The following is a 20667-nucleotide window of genomic DNA, read 5'->3' as shown; positions in this document are numbered from 1 at the left end:
AAGCAGAGTGCTTAAGGACAGATCAATAGAATTCACTCAATCTGAACAACAGACTGGAAGGGGAAAAAAAAAAGAAAGACAAGGATCAGGGACAATAACAAAAGACCAATGTTTGAAAAATTGGAATCCTGGGAGAGGGGAAATGTGGAACTGAAAAGTATTCAAAGAATAATGGCTTTGAAAACTACCCAAATTTGGTGAAAGATAGAAACCTACAGATTTAAGAAGCCGATAAACTCCAAGTAGGTTAAGACCAAAGAAACCCACAAGACACATCATAACTAATCTTCTGAAAACTACAGACTAAGAAAAAGTCTGAAAAACAGGGAGAAACAACCAGGAAGGAACACCAATTTGAGTTCTATTTCAGTATTGCTTATAAAGGAAACTATGGAGGCAGACAGAAGTCACGCAACATTTATAGAGTGCTGAGAGCAAAGAACCGTCAATCTTGAATTCTATATGCGATGAAATTACCCTTAAGGAACGAAAGGGAAGTGAAGACATTCTCAGATGAGGGAAAATTAACAATAGCATATGCAGACACTTAGCGGTATGAGTGCTGGGTTGAAAATGTGTAGGCAGAGCTGGAGCGTGCAGGTAGCTCAGCCAGTTAATTGTCTGACTTCGGCTCAGGTCATAATCTTGGGGTCCTGGAATTGAGTTCTGCATCGGGCTCCCTGCTCAGGGGGGCATCTGCCTCTCCCACTACCCCTCTCCCTGCTCATGCTCTCTCTCTCAAATAAATAAAATCTTTTAAAAATTAAAAAAAAAAAGAAATTATGTACTCAGGGAGAAGAAGAAAGAGAAAGCGAAGTAAAGGATGACTCCCAGGTTTCTAACCTGTATCTCTAGAGAATAATCTAGATGAAGGTGATTCCTCAAACTGAGATCAACTGGAACCAGTGAATAATGAATTTATAATTGGACATATGATTTATTCTTTAAACTTTTTGAGATAATTGGAAATTTACATGGGTGCAAGAAATAACATAGAGAGAGATCCTGTATGCCCTTTACCCCATTTCCCCAGGGGTAGCACATGGCAAAATTATGACACAGTGTAACCAGGATATCGATTATCGATATGGTCAAAACACAGAACAGTTTCATCATTGATAAACTGGATGACATCAAAACAAAAATACTTTGCTCTATGAAAGACTCTGTTAAGAGGAAGGAAAAACAAATTACAGACTGGGAAGAAATGTTTTGCAGGTCCTATATCCAACAAAGGATTTGGTCTAGAATATATAAAGAACTCTCAAAATTCAATATTTAAAAAAATGAACAGTCCAGTTAGGAAATGGGCAAATGACATTCACAGACATTTCACACAAGAGGATATCCAGATGACAAGTAAGCCTATGAAAGATGTTCAACTTCATTAATCACCAGAGAATTGCAAATTAGGGCCATAGGAAATGTCACCATGCACATATCGGAATGGCTAAAATGAAAACTACCAAATGCTGGTGAGGATGTGGAGAAATGGAATCACTCATCCACTGTGGAAATGTAAATGGTACAGCCACTCAGGAAACAGATTTGTGGTTCCTTTTAAAATGGGCTTACCATACAACTCTCAAGTGTTCCTCCCAGATTATACTCTCGAGTGTTTCTCCCAGAGAAATGAAACTTATTTTCATGCAGAATCTTGTAACAAATATTCATGGCTGCTTTATTCATAAGAGTCAAAAAAGCTAGAAACTACCCCAATGTCCTCCAACAGTTAAATGGTTCCAAAACACTTGGTACATTTATGCCATGGGATACTACGCAGCAGTAAAAATGGAATGAACTTTTGATGTACACAACTTGGATGAACCGCAAGAAAATTAGATGGAATTTAAGAAAGCCAGGCTCAAAAAAAAAAAAAAAAAAAAAAAAAAAAAAAAAAAAAAAGCCAGGCTCAAAAGAATGGATACTTACCACATGATCCCATTTATGTAAGACTCATGAAATAACATAATTACAGAGATGGAAAACAGATTAGTGACTGCCGGGGGTTAGGAATGGGAGGAAGGGGGAGCTGTCATTAAAAGGGGTGGTACATGGGGCGCCTGGGTGGCTCAGTGGGTTAAAGCCTCTGCCTTCCGCTCAGGTCATGACCCCAGGGTCCTGGGATCCAGCATCACATCCAGCTCTCTGCTCTGCGGGGAGCCTGCTTCCTTCTCCCGCTGTCCTGCCCCCACCTCCCCCGCCACTCTCTGCCTGCCTCTCTAGCTACTTGTGATCTCTGTCTGTCAAATTAAAAACAAAAAGGGGGGTGGTACCATGAAGTCTTTTGATGATGGTACAGTCAACTATGTACCTTGAATGTGACTCTAGTTACCCAAAGCTACACATCTGATAACACTACAGAGAGCTACACACACACACTAGTGCATGCATAACTGGTGAAATTTGTATACACTCTATGGATTGTACCAATGTCAGCTTCCTGGTTTGATATCGTATTACAGTTACACCAGGTGCTAACTTTGCGGGAGGCTGGGTGAAGGGTGCAGAAGTCCCCCACCCCCACCCCCGAACATTTATTTGCAACTTCCTGTGAATCTAATTATTTTAAAATAAAAAGTTTATCTGTGATGAGAACACTTAAGGTCTACTCTCTCTCCATAAAAAGTTTAAAATGTCAGACTCAAACCCAGCACAACCAGTCACAGCCCTCAAGCTGCGTTGTCTTGCCTATGTTTTGAGATGTGTTTGACACTTTCACTGTTGCTGCTCCCTATAAATGAACAGAGTACACGGAAACTTCAATGAAGCATTCTTTTCCAATGCTGTGTATTCACAGAGAGACTAATGGCATTTGTTCTCTGTGTTGTCTGAACCTTAATCTTATCACGTGCTTCTGTTTTCCATTTTGACAGAGCTGTACTCAGGGCTGGGTCATCTTACCCCACCTTCCTCCCCTCTAGGATGCTGACGATGGCGTGTGTTTTAAAAAGGTATTTCTTTCTCTTACGCTCTCATAGAAACTCCTTTTTATAGCCCCAAATAAAAATGCTTGTTGCATCCTGCCTTCTGCCTGCCCGACTCTGTCTCCATTTTGGGATGGGGCTTAACGCCTTTGGGTACATACTTTCAATGTAACTTACTCATTTTATGTTCCAAGCTTTATTGTAGCATCCTAAGATTAAGCATTCAGCCACTTAGGAGTGTCTTGAAATTCTAAGCAGCTAAGAAATCCTAGGGCTTTCTCTTGTATCTTTTCCATGGTGAGTAACCCTGTTTTCAGGGAGAAAAGAGGGAGAGAAATGGAGAAACATCAATTATATGGAACTATACTTTGGAGAGCCTGAGTGTCCATTTATCCTTCTCCCCAGGGGCAAAACACACACTCACTCACACACACACAACTCAGTCATTCCTAATAATGTTAAATGATACAAAATGCCAACACAACAGTACTTGAATAGTGACAGAGACCTGTAATGTAACTTTCGCCCAACATGAAATTCACAAGACCTCCTGTTTATATTTTACTGGAACAAATCACTTCCCCTTAGACTCATGGAAAGACTCAAAGCTGATGACAAAAGCCAGCCATTTCCTACTCGTTTGGAGAGAGGAAACAGAGGGCTCTAAGTTCCGTTATATTACAAAAGGGCAAAAATCCATCCCCTTAAAACTGGGTCCCTTGTGCTCCATCTGTATGGCTCTTAGGGCTTTGCTATCAACCGTGATCACTGTTATTTCCCAGTAAGCAGCAGCCGTGTTAAGACATACCTATTCATCTCGGGAGAGAAGATATCTTGTTGTATTTTTGATATAGCGCCTTGAATTCTTGAAGGGAAAAAAATCAGAAAGATTTTTGTCAGTACCACGGGACTGGGGCTAAAGTTGGAGGTCTAGCTCCTAAGGCTGGCTTAGAAAAGGCTTACAGCAGGTCAGGGAGTGGGTTGGTTTTTTGTTTGTTTTTTTAAAGAAAAAAAAAAAACACCACAGAAGGCTTTTTCCTTTTTTTTTCCTTCTTGAAAGTTGGTTCCTAAATGAAGGAAATCAACCTCACACTGAATCATGTATCCTTCCTCCTTGTACATTCTTTTTTTAATGAATTAAAGCTCGAGGGAAGATGCCACTAGATAGTTTTTGAAACTGATACAGGGCGGCTTTGCTACCCAGAGAGCAAATGGGTTAGTTCCTGGATGGTTTGCTCCTGTCCTTAGCTTTGTTTGCTCTGGGTGGTTTCTCTTTTACCAATTGCTGCATTTTACATGACTTCTCCTTCAGCCGCTTAGGGAATGCCTTCTGAGACCGACTCTACTCTGAACACAGACGCACTGTGCAGGCGCAAGGGAGGCGCACAGAGCAGCCACGTGCCTGCCAGTCCATCTCGGACAACCTGCGGTCATAGTGGGGTTTGCGATCACCAAGCCTCTTCAGAATGCCCTGGTTTTCCACGGTGATTCTCACGAGTTCCCGGTTCCTTGTTTCTCTGTTTAAGCTGAAAAACACAAAATCCTGAGATGGCTGGAGAAAAAAAGTCCCCTCTTGGATGAAGTCGTGATGTCATAAACCCAGGTTGCCTAAGGGCTTCCTGCTGAGCCCTGAGACCCCCTACACCTGTTGAACTAGACGACAGTCTGGGATCCGTACACAACACTGGCAGGTTCCTATCAGTGGTTCTCAACCCTGATGTCCCCTAGAGGATTCTACTCTATTGGCCTGGGTGCAGCTTGGACCTTGTTTTGGAGAGTTCTCATTCTCCCTAACCTGGACTCCCATCAAGATGCCCTCTCTCTAGGACGCCTCCTGCTCAGGAGAAACTCGCACTAAAACCCGACAAGGGGGAAAGTCGATTCTGACTTCCCAACACAGGAGAGGAGAAAGAACACTACCTCTTGGAAGAATACTCGTTCCAGCAATCCACCTTGGCAGGACCACGATGGGCATTTGCAATCTTCTGACACAGTTGCTTGTTTTCATACTCGATTTTGTCAATTCGCTTCTGTTCACCCTGGTAAGAAACCGCGCCCCCCCTCCATGATGACAGTGGCCAACACCCCGGCGCTCTGCATCACCTTCCTCTGGGATGGTGGGGCCACAGGGCCCAGTGGCCCTGTGGCCACTAGGGCCACAGTGGAGACTAGGAGGAGCACGCAGGGTTGGCTGGTGTGCAAAGGGCAGGGGGTCTTAACAAATCTCTGGGTGAGGAGGGTATTTACTAGGCTCTGGGAAACCGGACCTCTTCGGGACATAGATAAAAAAAATCAATAAAGTACATCCACAGATGGCAAGAACCAATACCTGTAGTTTGCTCAGTTTCAAAATGTGATGTGTGTGTGCCACTGGAGGTTTCGTATCGACGGTCGCCTTCACTAAGAGGGTAAAAGAGAGCCATGTTACTGCAGAGGTGTCCTCCTAGCCGCCTTGGAAAACCTGCTCCCGTTCTAGACAACCGCCCCCATTAGAAAACAGGACGATGTTGAATTCTGACCTTACTCCGGTTCAGGAATTTTATGTTAGTTTAATTTCCCAAATAGACATCTTTGAAGAGTTTTTAGCACAAAGAACGTGAGGGCCACAGCAAGTAAAACAGAGATAAATGTCCTTTTCGTCCTTTCCCAGTTCAACTAGCCCGTTGGGAGCTGGAGTCCTAGCCTCTTTCTAGCTTACTCCGGCTTTAAAAGAGTTTAAGTGAGCGTTTCCAACCACTGAACTCCTGCTGGGAGATTTCCAACCACTGAACTCCTGCTGGGAGATAAATCTGTCACCGATGCCAACGTCCTCTTGACCCAAGCCAACTGATAAGGCCGTATCATCACAAAGCCAGTAGTGGTCTGGTTTACCATCAACATCTCTTAAGACCAACTGTTCGCAGATGTCCCCCCCCCCCAACTGTCCACATACCTATTTGTATCCTATTCTTATGAAATACATAGTGGCCAAAGTCCAGCTTCTTCCTGAAGGTTGTACTCTGTCTGTGATTAGAGACGATTACAGGGTAGGCTAGATAATCCAGGGAATTGTTCATCTTCTCTTCCTAGTCTCACTTCAGAAATGAGGCACCCAGGCTCCTCTGTGAGGTAGTTAGCGGTCCCCATGACAGGCTGTCATAGTTACCCCGTTATGACATCAGGGACAGGTCTTGGGGAAGGAAGAGGAACGACAGAGTGTGCCTGGCTATCCCTGGACTTCTGTTTGAAGGCTAACACAGATCCAAATCAAGATGAGGGCCAAGACTCAGAACCTGCCTAGCATGTGGATGCCCCCAACAGCAGGGGGAAAAGGTGTGGTGTGCTGGGAGGGGTAGGAAGGCTCCGGGTGGGAAGTGGGGGTTGGGGATAGAGAAGTCCAGCCTTGCTCACACACCTTCAGCTGTAAGCTCAGGAGTCTCCATCACAATGGATCTTCCGGAGGTGGGAGACCCCAAGCTTATGGGGCAGGTGAAAGATGGCCTTAGGGAGAAGCTCATGCAATTTCTTCGTTTTGCAGATGAAGAATCTGAAGTTCAAAGCAACAGGCTGCTCTGCTGCTCAAGAACCAAGTTCGTGTTGAGGCTGGGCTCAGGATGGGGGGTTTCCTAAACTCCCGGGGCATTTGCATTTTGGAGGGATGGGGGTGGGGCGGGAGTCTGCCATCCTCACTGGGGAAAGACGGAGTCTGTCTTCTGCTTTTAGTGGGATTTCAGCAAATGAGGGGTTGCCAACGCGATCACGGCTCATGGTGGGCTGGTAGCTGCTCCTGGAAGGGCTGTGAAGGAGCCTGATGGTCTCCAGGCCAGTATAGGTGGAGTAGCACCTAGTGGGTGCTCACGGCATTGGCTGAGGTAGAGGCAGAAACCTACTGGGTGCTCACTATACAGTGCTGGGCGATTTCCTTGGATGTCACATTTAATCTTTCAAACAACCCTAGGAGTTAGGTGCTACTAGTATTCCCATTTATTTTCCCCCAGCAAACAGGCTCAGAGAGGCTGATTTGCCAGGGTCAGAATGCGAAGCCTGGCTGCACAGAGTCCAAGCTTTGAAGCCGGATAAATGTTGGAAGAAATGTGCCTCAGAGTTGGGCTTCCCAAACTTGAACCTTTGTAAGGATCGCGGGGGGGTGGGGGGCTGTAAAATGCACATTCTCATTCAGCATGGCGGGACTGGGGCAGAGACTTTGTGTTTCTGACGAGTTCCCGGGGATGTCAATGCCGCTGGTCCGCAGCAGGCAGAGTCAGCTCACAAGCGGAATCCGGGTGTCCCGCTAAACCTGCAAAAACTAAGCAAAACCTGTGCGTACCGCGTTCAGTTGGAACATTTAATGTCGCTCTGCGTTTAATCCAAAGTTGTTACAGCTCTTCCCCGTTTATAATGTTGCAGAAAAGCCCTTAGCTGGGGGTGGACCGAAGACCCCCTAAAACACCGGGTGGCGCCATCTCCGCCCGCGGGGGGGCAGGCCCGGGGCCCCCGGAGCGTCCGCGCGGGCCCCGGCGGCGCGCCTCCCTGCGGGAAGCTGAGAGCACCGGCTGTCCGCGCTCCGCCTTTTCCCGCGCCCGGCGGGCCCGCCTCCGGGGCGGGACGGGGCGGGTCCCGGCTCGGGAGCCCCCGCCCAGCTGACCCGGCGGCTCTCCCCTCGCAGGCTGCTGCCCGGGCGTGCAGGGCCCGGCCGCCGCCATGTCGGGCCCGTTCGAGCTCTCGGTGCAGGATCTCAACGACCTGCTGTCGGACGGCAGCGGCTGCTACAGCCTACCGAGCCAGCCTTGCAACGAGGTCACCCCCAGAATCTACGTGGGCAACGCGTGAGTCGCCGTTGGGGCGCCCCGCCCACCCGAAAGCCGGGGTGGGGGCGTCGCGGGCGTGCGGGGTTGGGGGGGCGGTTTGTGGGGCGTGGTCGCCCTCCGGGAACACCGCGGGGGCCGGGCAGGGGCTGGAGTCGCCGCCCGCCCCCGCGCGGGGGGAGGCGGAGGGGCTAGACCCCGCCCCGGCCCCGCGCGGTCCTCCCCCCTTCGCGGGGGGCCCGGATTCCGGGGCGCTCCGCCAGCCTGGCGTCCGCCCGAAGCCGCCACCCGCTAGGGGCTCGGCCTTGGGCGGGGTCGGGCCACCGTGATCACCTAACAGGTGGCCCTCTGTCACCCGGCCAGTCTCCAGCCCGCGCGTCATGTGACAGCTGCCTGGTTCTGCAGTGAGGTCACCGCGGAATGTCTGCCTTCGCTGCCATGGCAACCGGCTGACGTCACAAATCGGGCGTGGAACTTTCCCCGGCTGGGCAGGCCAGATCAGGGAATCGAAATACTACAACTGAGGGATCCGGAGGGCTGGGCTGGGGGTTTCCTCGCTCCTTCTCCTGCCTTCCAGATAGGGTTTGATTTACCAATGCCCTAAGCTCTATGGGCCAGGGTCTGCATTTTGGAAACCCAGAATTAACTCCCCTCTCTCCTTTTACCCTGGAGGACATGGTGGCACAGGGTGGTTGAGGGACCGTGAGGACAGTTCATATGACTATGAACATAGTCATAGTTCATGACTATGCTGTACTACAACCTGTTGCTTGCTTACCCTGCTAAGAGCTGCCACAAAAATGGGGGTCATCGTGGGGCTGAATAGGGTCTCTAAGGCAGGTCCCACTGTCATGGGGGACAATCTCATCCACTCCGTCCATTCATTCACCATACTGAGCACCTACCGTGTGTCAGGCACTTGAGTGTGCATTCACAGTGATAGTAATGGTAATGGTGAATTTGTTGAATGTGTAATGGAGAAGGGAGGTGAATGGGAGCTCACCTTCAGAGACTCGATCACTGCTCTACAACCATGTGCAGTCTGGTGAGCAGGGACAGCTAAAACAGTCCCAGAGCCTCAGCCAAAGGGCCCAGGAAATTGCAAAGTTCTGAGGATAGCGCCCTGTCCTGACACCGAAGCAGCAAGTGGCCTTGGCTCCCTTGGAGACCCTGCTCTCTAGGGCACTTGGGCGCATTCAGCTGCCCCCACTTCCTGAGTGGAAACCGAGCTTGTGAATGCCTGGTGGCAGCCAGAGTGGCCCGTGCCGATGGGCACTGTAGAAAAACACGTCCCCTGGCCAATTAACGAATCTGGCTTTGACCTGGCCAGGGGTGTGTGTTGGGGGAGGGGGGTACTCAGCATGGAGCGCCTCGTGCTCCCTGCCTGTTGGGAGCCCCTGAATCAAATCAGGGCTCACACAGCAGAGAGGAGCCTGTATGAGCCTCATTTTCTAGAACTCAGGATATGCAGTTGATGTGAACATGACAGGCAGAGTGAGGGGGAGACAGAACAGGGCTGGCGTTGGGCCTCCTTCCAGCTCGCCGCTTAGCTGTCTGCGTGAGCCTGCAGCTCATCCTTCCGCCGTCCAGTGGGGCCAGAGCTCAAGGCCAGGGCTTGCTTCAGGCAGACGAAATCTCCTGTCGGAGAAAGCATTTTGTAAAGTATAAACTGCTGTCTGAATTGGGACGTTGTTGGGAGATGGCATAAAGGAGCCCTTTGACTATTGAGATCAAATGTTTTATAACCCCCAGAGTTGGCGCCACTGGGTCCCCAAGTGCTTACTCACCCAGGAGAGCCTCAGAGATGTGGCTGGTGCTCGGTGCAGAAAGGGTCCCTCTGGGAGACTGGAGGGGCTGCCGTATTTTTTGATCCAAGGAAGGAGGCTGCCTCAGATGTGCTGAATTCCTTCTTTTTCTCGGATTTGCTACGTAGTCAGTTGACACGTACTAAGTGCTGGGTGCTGATAGCAGGTGCTGGGCAGTGGAGTGGGTTACTCCCTTGAGGGGCTCAGAACAAAGAAGCACAATCAGGCATTAGAAGAGCACGGACTATGTGTTGGGCTCTGTCTATAGGACCACTCATGTAACACAGGCCACCCCAAGGGGTAGCCTCCCCATTTGACAGACAGGGAAACTGAGTCACCAAACGGTTAAGTAGCTTGCTCAAGGTTACCTGGATGGTAGGTCTGAGGGTTGGATTCAGACCCAGGCAGTCTGGCTCTAGAGCCCATTTTGAGCCCACTAGGCTGTACCCCCCACCGCAGGGTAGGGATCCGGATGCCAGATTGGGGTGGAGGGGAGATGAGGGCACATTGCAGAGGGTGGTGAAAAACGAGAGAGCGTCTGTCCACGGAGAAGCTCGAGAAGGGCATTCCAAAGAGAGGGAACGACATGGGCATGAAACCGCCCCGGCTATTTGGGGAAGCTGCTGGTAATTAGATACGGCTGGAGGGAGGGAGGTGGGTCATAAGATGAGGGGAAGCTGGCAGGGGCCGAGCTCCGAGGTTTCCTCGGTTTGCTGGGAGACTTAGAATCTTCTCCATCTTCCTCCCCCTGGGGCTGCCAGCTGGTGAGTGAGTCATCCCTTGCCGCTGTCTCTTGTCCAGGTCTGTGGCTCAAGACATCCCCAAGCTGCAGAAACTAGGCATCACCCACGTGCTGAATGCCGCCGAGGGCAGGTCCTTCATGCATGTCAACACCAATGCCAACTTCTACAAGGACTCCGGCATCACCTACCTGGGCATCAAAGCCAACGACACGCAGGAGTTCAACCTCAGCGCTTACTTTGAAAGGGCTGCAGACTTCATCGACCAGGCCTTGGCTCAAAAGAATGGTAAGGCACCTGCGGGCCAGGAAACAAGGCGAGGCAGCTTTGACCGGACTTCTCTAGAAAACAGGCCCGCAACTGGCTTCCTCTCTGTCAAGAGGCCCCACGTTACCCAAGATGTATAAACGTTTCTCACAGTGGCAGCCTTGGGGTCCTGGTGTTTGAGTGGACTTTGGCTAAGAGTTCATTTCTACCCACTCCCCGCCATGCCCCCAAAATAGGTTCAGCAATAACGATTTATCTTCTGTGATGAGAAGTGCTGAGGTAAAGGAGCTCTGGGGCTGGTTGATTCAGCAGCTCAGTGGCGGTGTCAGGACAAGGTGCTTCCCCCTCCCCGCCTCTGCTACCCTCTGGGCTCTCCCCTCATGGTCCCAAGATGGCGGTGGCAGACCCAGTCACCACATCCCAGCAGGACAAAGTACAGCAAAAGACCAGGCAGCCATCTCGTCCCCATGTTTCTTCCTTTTCTTTTTTTTTTTTTTTTTAAAGATTTTATTTATTTGACAGACAGAGATCACAAGCAGGCAGAGGCAGGCAGAGAGAGAGGAGGAAGCAGGCTCCCTGCCGAGCAGAGAGCCCGATGCAAGGCTTGATCCCAGGACCCTGAGATCATGACCTGAGCTGAACGCAGAGGCTTTAACCCGCTGAACCACCCAGGCGCCCCTCTTCCTTTTCTTAAAGAGCATGTAGAAGGGCACCTGGGTGGCTCAATCAGTGAAGCGTCTGCCTTCGCCTCAGGTCATGACCCCAGGGTCCCGGGATCCAGCCCCATGTCAGGCTCCCTGCTTGGCAGAGGGAGTCTGCTTCTCCTTCTCCCTCGGCTCGCCGGCCCAGCTCGTGCTTTTTCTCTCTCAAATAAATACATAATACCTTAAAAATAAGTAAATAAATGAAAATGAACAGCAAGTAGAAGGGCCCTCAGAAATCCCTCAGTGGGATTCCCCTCAGATCTCACTGGCTGGAGTTGGCTTACATGAGTGCCCGGCCAGGGGAATGGGGCCGCCATGGCTGGGCTTAGGCTGGAGCTCAGCAGGCGATGGCCCACAGGCCACATCTTCCAGCCACTTTCTGAATGCTTCCTGTGGCTCCCACATCTGCGACTGAGGGGGACCTGCTGAGGCCCTGGCAGGCAGGCAGGCCGTCCCTGGGTGGGGGAACCCTAGAACGCAGAGGGCAGATGTCAGTTGACCAGCCCTGGCCACCTGCCCTTTCTGCTTATAGCTTGTTCCTCTCAGGGACTGCCTTTACCTTCAAGCTGCCTCGCCCAGCCTCTTCCTCCCCCACCCACAACCTTTGCAGGGGAGGTGAGCCCCGTGTCCCCTTGCTCCCAGCCTGTCTCTGCTTCCTGTGCCCAGCAGCCTCCCCCTGGAACGATTCCCAGTGAACAGCATGTACTAAATGTTGGTTATCGTGTGTCCGGGGCTCAGGAGGGAGGTGTGATCACCTGGGGCATCTGTAGGCTTTACTGTCGGGCCCTTTGTGGTCCTTCATGGTCTCATGTACGTCACCCCCTCTGTTCCAGCTGTACGGAGTCCCCATGTAGATGGGAACGAGGGTCCCAGTTAAGGGGATGGATTTTGCTCTTCTTGTACATGGGTTGGTCAGCCACTCGGGAAACTTAGAGCTTTCCGACTCTGTTTCCCCTTTCCATCCCGCTAGGAACAGACCTTGACTTTTTGTGACCTCCTGGCTTAGCGGGAGGCAGCGTGGGCTGTGTTGTCCATCTGGAAAGTTCTCTGTGCCTCTCCCTACCTTGTCTTCTGGCAAACTCTCTTGTGTGAGACCTGCCCTCTGGCTGGATCCACGGGGTCCCTGTCTGTCCCTCCGGCACGGAAGGTAGCTTTGGGCCCATAGCAGACGCGCTGCGGATAATTACTGAGTGAGGGACAAAAATGAATTCCATGGGCTGTCAAGCCAGGTGTAAATGCTTCTAAGATTGACTGGCTGAGTGAGTCTGCAGAAACACAGCGGCCTCCCACAGGCTGCAGGGCTCAGGGGAGCCAGGCCCCCATCACTTTGGAGAAGTGGGAAGAGCCAGGAGTGCCCAGAGGAGGAAGCAGTCACTTCCAGTCCGGATCAAGGGAGGCCTCTAGGGAGGAAGGGCGTCTGGGTGGGGCCTGGAAGGCGAGGAATGGAACCTTCCCCTGCCTGATCGGCTCTGGGAGTCCTGGGCTGCTGAGTCTGTTCCGGGTGGTGAGGCAGCGGCTCCGCAGAGGGTCGTCTCACCAGGGCTTGGGCAGGGAAAGCCTCTCTCCGCATCCTTTGGGTGTACTGGCTAGAGAGAGAATGTGCAGGGGAGTGGCGGGCTCCTCCTTCCTGCATGGGAAGCATGGGGAGAATAGAGTCATGTTTTGAGCAGAGGGTGATAGGAACAGAAGAGACTCTGTTTGACTCTGGGCCACCAGATTCCCTTCAAAATAATGGCAGGATAGAGGCATTGGTGGACACTCAACCACTTGGCTAATCAGCCAACATTTATTGAGCACCAAGTGCATACTAGAAGTTGTAGGGCATCCAAAAATCAGTATCCCACAGTCTGCCCTTAAGACACGTGCGGTCTGGCAGAGGAGGGTAGATCTGTGCGTGGCCGGGAGGGACACAGAGCCGGGCTGCTGTCCTAGAAAGTACTGGGCTCCACCAGACGACTCCCGTTGCTGGCTAGGAGTTAGTTCGTATGCCGGGCGCTGGTCTAAGAACTTTTTATAGGACGATTCCTTCAATCCCCCAACAACACTGCGCAGTGGGTACTATGACCACAGATGAGGAAGTGGAGGCGTGCGGGGGTGGGTGGTAGTAGGTCGTAGAGTTCATAAGCAGTGTACCGGCCAGCAAGACAGAACCAAGAGAAGCAATAGATATTATTTATTTTAAGGAATTGGCTCACACGCTTGTAGGATCTGGCAGATCTGAAGTCTGGAGGGCAGCCTGGGAGGCTGCAGACTTGGGTGGGCCTTCTTTACTACAGCCTCGAGGCAGAATTTCATCTCCAGCGAACCTCACTTTTTGCTCTTAAGATCTTTAACTGATTGGATGCGGCCCAGCCACGTGATCAAGGGCAGTCTCCTTTACTGAAGGAAACTGATAGTTATTGATAGTTGGTGTTAATTACATCCACGAAATACCTTCTAGACTAGTGCTGCACCAGGCAGCTGGGCATCATAGACAGGCTGAGTAGACACCTGTAACCATCACAACCAGCAAGTTAAAATTTAAACCCACATTCACATGACTTCAAGGATTTTTTTTCTTTTTTCTTTTCTTTTTTAGATTTATTTATCGGGGCACCTGGGTGGCTCAGTCTGCTGAGTGTCCCACTCTTGGTTTCGGTTCAGGTTTTGATGATCTCAGGTTCTGGAGACTGAATCCTGCCTCTGGCTCTGAGCTCAGCAAGGAGTCCCGCTTCCCCTCTCCCATTCTCTCTGTCCCCTTCCTCTTCCCCCGCCACTCCCCAGCCCCCCCACCACCCCCACCGGCTTGCATGTGTTCTCTCTCTTTCAAAAAAAAGTTGTATTTATTTATTTATTAGAGAGAGAGAGAGTTGTGTGCACATGTGCCCTTGGGGTGGGGTGGGGGGCTCAGCGCAGGGCTTGGTCTCATGACCCTCAGACATGAACCCAAATTAAATCAGACCTTCAACCAACTGAGCCACTCAGGTGCCCCAAAGGTTTTGGTTCTAAATCCCTGTGCTGACAAAGGAAATATTTGAACTGGGTTTTTTTTTTTTTTTTAAAGATTTTATTTATTCACTTGACACAGAGAGAAAGATCACAAGTAGGCAGAGAGGTAGGCGGAGAGAGAGGGGGAAGCAGGCTCCCTGCTGAGCAGAGAGCCAGATGTAGGGCTCGATCCCAGGAACCTGAGATTATGACCTGAGTCGAAGGCAGAGGCTTAACCCACTGAGCCACCCAGGAGCCCCTGAACTGGGATTTTAAGGAATGAGTAGGAGTTTGCCAGGTGGCCAAGAGAGAGAATACGTTGCAGGCAGAGGGAATGACATGTGCAGAGGCACAGGGGTGGGGAAAAGCATGGGAAGGTATCTGGGCCACGGGCACTCAGCCTTGTAAGCCACACGTTAGAGACTAGGAGCCCTGAAAAGGGTGACAGGTTGTATTTGAATTTTAGAAAGCCCCTTCCGGCTGCTGGGTGGAGTGTGGGTTGCTGGTGGTGGGGGTAGAGCGAGAGCTGGGTTTGGAGGTGTGGAGGGGGCCGTGGTGAGGGTGTTGAGGACCTGAACTAAGGCTCTGTGGTGGGAGGGGGTGGTGGCAGAGAGAAGCCAAGGCTTGGGGCTCCCAGTGACCCCCCAGTGGAAATGCAATGTGGTGGGACTGGTTGATGTTTCCTTTCACCAAGTGCTGGGGATACAGCAGGGAGCAAAACGGATGGACAGCCCTGCCTTGTGGAGCTTCCCCATTTTAGGCTAGGGGGACAGCAGACAAGTGAAAAAGATTTCTGGCCTGTGGGAGGTGCGGCACACTAGAACAGGGAGGAGAAGGGCTGGAGAGGGCATTATGGCTGTAGAGAGGAGGGTTGGGGGAGCAGACACCTGGGAAAAGAGCTTTGCAGGCTGAGAGGCCAGCTGGCTGGAGGGACGGAGGGAGAGGAGGAGATGATGGCAGAAGGGGGGCCGGACTGTGTCGGGCCTCATGGGCCGTGGGGGGTGGGGGGGCCTGAGAGGGTGTTTCTGTTTGTGTGTTTTGCTTTTCTGTCCCTGTGTTTGTATTTGGTACACATACTCCTTTTATGTTTTTGAAACCGCTTTGTTGCGGTATAATTGACATTCAACAAATCACACATATTCAAAGCCTACGACTTGACATTTTGACATATGCGTACACCTGTGAAACCAGCACCTCAAGGGTGACAGTGAGTTTGCCTGTCGCCCCCCAACCCCTGGCGTTTCCTCAGGCGCCTCTGTGACCTCTCCCCTCCGCCCCCTCTGCCTTCCATTCCCAAGCAACCACTGCTCTGCTTTCTGTCACCAGACAGGAGTGTACATTTTGTAGACTTTTGTATAAATGGAATTACACGGCTGGTTCGTTTTTTCGGCCCCGCCCTGTCCGCGTCATCACTGGAGGTTCCAGCCGTGTGGCTGCACGTGGCCGTTGCCCTTCCCTGTTGAACGCTGACTTGAGTCTTCCCAGTTTGTCCGTTCACCTGCTGGTGGACCTTTGGGTCATTTCTGTGTTTTCTTCTTCTTTTTTTTTTTTTTTAAGATTTTATTTAATTATTTGATCAAGGGAGAGAGAGAGCATGAGCAGGGTGGGTAGGAGCAGAGGAAGAAACAGAGACTCCCTGCTGAGTGGCGGAGTCCGACGCAGGGCTCCATCCCAGGACCCTGAGATCATGACCTGAGCCAAAGGCAGACGCTTCACTAACTGGGCCACCCAGGTGCCCCATATGTTTTGCTTTTGATTGAAATATCGAAGTCAGGGGCGCCTGGGTGGCCCAGGCACCCCTCCTCCTTGTTAGCGATCTGTCCTGCCATTGACGGGCCTCTGGGAGCTGCCAGCTGTTAGGAACAGCGCCGCCCTCGGAATATTTGGGTGTGTGTCTTTTGTGGGCACGCGTGTACCTCCCCGCTGGGCCGTAGGGGTTGCGTGTGTCCCACTTGAGTACGTACTGCCCTGTGGTTTGCCGGGGTGATGCGCTTATGTACATACCTCCCCGCCCCACAGCACAATGGCGTCTGTGGTACTTCCCATCGGCGCTCCCCCGGAAGAGTTGGGACTTGAGTCAGGCGGTGTGCGGGCAGCCCCCCAGCTCCAGCTCACGTGCCCTGTTTCTCTTCCAGGCCGGGTCCTCGTCCACTGCCGGGAAGGTTACAGCCGCTCCCCAACCCTAGTTATCGCCTACCTCATGATGCGTCAGAAGATGGACGTCAAGTCTGCCCTGAGCATCGTGAGGCAGAACCGTGAGATCGGCCCCAACGATGGTTTCCTGGCCCAGCTGTGCCAGCTCAATGACAAACTAGTCAAGGAGGGGAAGTTGAAACTCTAGGGCACCCCCGCGGCTTCTTCTCTAGAGGCAGGCCGGGGAGGCCCTGGTCGAGGTGTCCGAAGCCGCCATGTTTAGGAAACACAGTGTACCCTGCTCCCAGCATCACCAGGCACTTGCCCACAAGTCTGTCCCAACACAGCCCTGGGCCACTTTCCCCCTGGGGAGCACATAAACAAGCTTGCTAAGGAAGGCATTGTCGCTCCCTGGTGTGTCCTGTGCCTGTAGTTTATGATGTCCTCTCCCTGAGGTGGGGGCGCAGAGGGGGAAGGCCTGTGACATGCATGCTTCTCCTGGATGACCCAAGGCAGGAGGTCTGTGGCAGTGAAAGGCTCGAGATGCCCCCAGGGGCCCTTCCTGACCTCTGTTGCCCCCTGCCTCCTTCCCCCGCTCCCTACCATGCACCCCTGGGTCCTCTCCTGAGTGGGGACCTCAGCACCTCGAGCCCTGTAAGGGAACTATGCAAACACAGGCCCCTCTCTCCCCACCCTGCCTGCCTCCCCCCTGCTCATCCCAGCTGCCCATACCTTGTTCATAGGCAGAGGCTTGCGTTGTGAGGGCCGAAGCTGGCCCCCCCGGCCAGCAGTTGTTAGTGGGTGGAAATTCCCATGAAGAGACTGCATTTTAAGTATTTCAGTAGGATTAAAGATACCCAAACAAAGAGGCCGTCAGGTGGGCAGACATTCCTCTGGAGGACTCCTGTCCGTCCACAGTATCTAGAATGCGAGACTCTTTGGAAGGCTTGCATTCAGAATCCGCTGCTTTGGAATATTTCTCTTGGACCGCTGCTCTCAGTCACTTGGATTGTTAGAAGAGTGATGCCTTGGGCATGGTTTTATTTTATATTATTATTATTATTTTTTGAGAAAACAGGGTGTTGAAGTTCCAGCCTATTTAAAACCCCCACCATTTGAAGAATTACAAAGGTTTTGTCCCGAATTATAGCGTGGGCGAGCTCGAGCCACTCATGCCAACTGCTTTTTGTCTCTGTTGCTATTCCAAGGACAGAAGGAGGAAGTTGGCCAATTACAGGGTGCGTGTGTGGGTGTGGAGGGGGGGTGTGTCTCAGAAACACAGCCAGAGGATGGAGGCGCAGGCTTTCGCCCCGCCCACTTCTAGGTGGGTCTTAGGGCTCTGTGGTGCCAAGAACGATCCCGGAGCCTTTGGAGCAAAAGTGACTCAGCCAGGCTGAAATGAAACACAGTGGAGCCTCCAAGTGGAGACTTTACTGGTGGTAGAGCAAACAAACAAACCAGAGCCACCTTTTTTTAGGACTAATTTAAGGATGACGTTAGTCATCCGTAAGGATGATGCTCCCTCGTGTGCACACATGTGTCAGAATCTATGAGTTTTGTTTTGAAAACAGTCTTGTTAGGACTTTGAGTGATTGTTGCCATGGAAAGGGATGCATTCCTGTCGTCTTCAGGTTCCCCGACAGCAGAGAGGTGGTCCTCAGCCATACCCGCCCCCCCCAGCTCCTCACACACAGAGATCTAGAAAAGTTTGCAGAATTTAACTTTTTCTTATTGTTTCTGAGCCCCAGACCCATGCAGGGTGATGTTCTGGCGGGTGTGTCAAGCTCCCAGAAACCTGAATTTGTGGTAGGATCCCTTGCATGGATTTGCAGAAGGAGTCTTACCAGAAGTGAAAAATCAAGGACTTTTGTTGAGTCTTCAAAATTCCGTTGTAAATGGAAATTCAGGCAGTGTTCACCTGTCGAGGTGGGGAATGTGCCTTTTTCAGAGTTGAGGGGCGTCGTGCTAGACGAGGAGAAGCAGGGTGCCGCAGGGCTTCACTCCTGGGTGTCATGGCCTCTCCCGCCACAGGGCCAGAGTGCGGGGTCTGGATGGTCGCTTTCCTCTGTGACCACAGCCGCATCGAACAAACTAGGAGCTGTGGTCTCTCCCAGATACCGGACTGCCCACAGAAACCCACCTCAGTGAAATGGCCATCCTCTAACCTGTGTACCTCACCTTCCGGTTTCCCGAGAACCATCCTGCTTAATCTAACTTGATCCTTCCAATAACCCTATCCAGTTGGCAGAGCTTATTCGTGTATTGTGACCCTTGAAGAAAAAGGAACTGGGGTTCAGACTGACAGAGGGCAGGGCGCCCAGGGCGTCCCAGCTCTGAGGAAGAGCCAAGGCAAGATTTCAGGTTTGCAGCTTCCCGAAACTGAATCTTTTGCCCCATACTAGGCTCCCCATCAAGAAAGGAGCCCCCTTGGAGTGTCCAGGGGCAGGCATACGCCCTTGACCCAGCCGGTGTGCCTAGGAGCCAGTTTTGTGGATGGAGTACAACCATTCAAGCTGGGGTGCCATGGTGGGGGGGTCCAGAAGAGGGTGGGAGGGATTTGATACAAGCCCATCCCCGCTCCAGGAGCAGGAAGCAAGAAGCCTGGGTCCCTGATTTGGTTAGAAGGTGTGCCTCTTCCTCCAGGAAGCACATAGCATCCCTAAGTTGGAGCTTTCCCTTCTTCTGGAAGAGGCTCTGGGACTGGGGGGAAGGGCGCCCTCTCCCGCCCTTCGGCAGTGGTCCCCCCATGAGACAGGGGCAGCTAGCTACTCAGGCTCCTTTAATCAGGACCTCTTGGAGACCTTTTGGTGGGGGCCTGAGGGAGAAAAGGCCACTGGGAGAATTACTGCCTTTACTTGGGCACTTACTTTTATGCTGATAACGGGGATTTCTTGGTAGTCTTTGGTCCCAGAAACCCTATCTTTACGTCATGAGATTTAGCTCCTAATTTTTGAGTAAAATAAAATTCTATGGTGTAAGAGCCAGCACGTGCCCAGCTGCCCATGGTCGTTTTCTGGACGGCTTTCTACCCCTGGGAAGTGATGGAATAGGAACTCAGGGTGCCCTTACCCTCCCCCGTGACCTGATCCCTTTCTTTGACTAGCAGACCCCCACCTCGGTCAAATTAGAGCACCAGATGGTTTTCTTCTCAAATCTAAAAGCAGTACACTTTCCACAGGCTGGTCTGTTTCTCTGCCACTCTGAGTTATCTGGAGAGCAGAAACCACCATCTGTCAAAACAAGGGGACTCATCTAGAAGACTTCTAAGGTCCCTTTGGCTCTGACACTGTATAGGGTTCTCTGAGAATCCCCACCTGGAATTTACCACCACCTGGGAATTATAGGGTATGTAATAATACGGTGACCAGCAGGTGGCGCTGTGTTCCACCCATGGTGATGGATGGTTTGAAAGGGAATGTTGGTGCCTTTGTGTCACAAGTTAATGTTAAGATGCTAATGTTTTAATCCAAATAAGCACTGATCTTATAATAGGAAGATATGCACTTTCCTCGCAGGAGATTTTTGCCATAAAACCAGTATCAAGAACCACTGAAGAGCCAACAGTGTTGGTCTTACCAAGTTAAGACTTTATCCTGATTAGAAGTAGAGGCCCTCTCCCCTTGAGAGAGCAGAGTGGTTGGAAGCTTGATTTATCTCCTGTCAGCTTTCAGGGTAATTTGACTGTGAAAGCGTGAGTTTCCTGGACAGAAAAGGGGCAGGTATTAACATTGGTTTTAAAGGAAAGTGAGTTTAACGTCTGTTGTATCACAAATCAGTGTTAAAACACTAACTGTAACCAAAATAAATGTCTTACATTACATAGAAATGGTCTTTTTTGGGTCTTTCTTATCTCTGCTGATTTTCTCTGATGGTCTTATGTTTGCTTTTTTCTAACTTTCAAAAATAAGCATCATCTAAAAATTAGCCCTTCCGAGCTCATTCTCAGTCCTGTGATGATTAGTTTTACGCAATAGATGTTGGCTAAACATCTTGCCAGTACCAGAAATTTCCCGTGATGGGAATAATCTTTTTATTTATTTAATTTCTAAAAAATTGCAGCTTTTTTGAGGGGTAATTGACTGGAATAGTCTTGACTAGAGAGGCCCATCCTAAATGAGGGAGGTAGATTTACATTCCTAAGAAAGTAGGAGACTGGGTGGCCCTTGGGTGGGCCCTTAGGTGGCATTTGGGGTTTGAATGGTCCTACAAATGGGCAGCCCCCAAACACAGCCCTGCCCCCAGATGCTTTCAACTCTGCTGTTAGCATTTATCTCCCTTGTGATAAGCATTGGCTTTTTTTCTCTGAATAAAAAAACTCAAGAGAGTTGGGTGCCTATTCT

At 51.0% G+C, this 20667-nt stretch overlaps 2 protein-coding genes across 2 annotated transcripts; one reads left to right on the top strand and one right to left on the bottom strand.

Moving 5' to 3' along the window:
• Positions 1 to 3735: 3735 nt before the first annotated feature.
• CFAP97D1 (CFAP97 domain containing 1) lies at positions 3736 to 5983 on the bottom strand (the record flags this gene model as incomplete). The annotated part of the gene is made up of 5 exons (XM_080827113.1): positions 3736 to 3792; positions 4330 to 4453; positions 4848 to 4966; positions 5257 to 5327; positions 5860 to 5983. 5 exons carry the CDS (start codon positions 5981 to 5983, stop codon positions 3736 to 3738), a joined length of 495 nt encoding a protein of 164 aa, XP_080683239.1.
• A 1597-nt stretch (positions 5984 to 7580) lies between these two features.
• On the top strand, positions 7581 to 20150 carry DUSP3 (dual specificity phosphatase 3). The gene is made up of 3 exons (XM_080825826.1): positions 7581 to 7732; positions 10318 to 10544; positions 16330 to 20150. Exons 1-3 carry the CDS (start codon positions 7608 to 7610, stop codon positions 16533 to 16535), a joined length of 558 nt encoding a protein of 185 aa, XP_080681952.1. The 5' UTR covers positions 7581 to 7607; the 3' UTR covers positions 16536 to 20150.
• The last annotated feature ends 517 nt before the right edge of the window (positions 20151 to 20667 follow it).

The sequence above is a fragment of the Martes martes genome (assembly GCF_963455335.1).
Source record: "Martes martes genome assembly, chromosome: 16".
Lineage (NCBI taxonomy): Eukaryota > Metazoa > Chordata > Mammalia > Carnivora > Mustelidae > Martes > Martes martes.
This window is presented reverse-complemented; position numbering and strand designations above follow the sequence as displayed.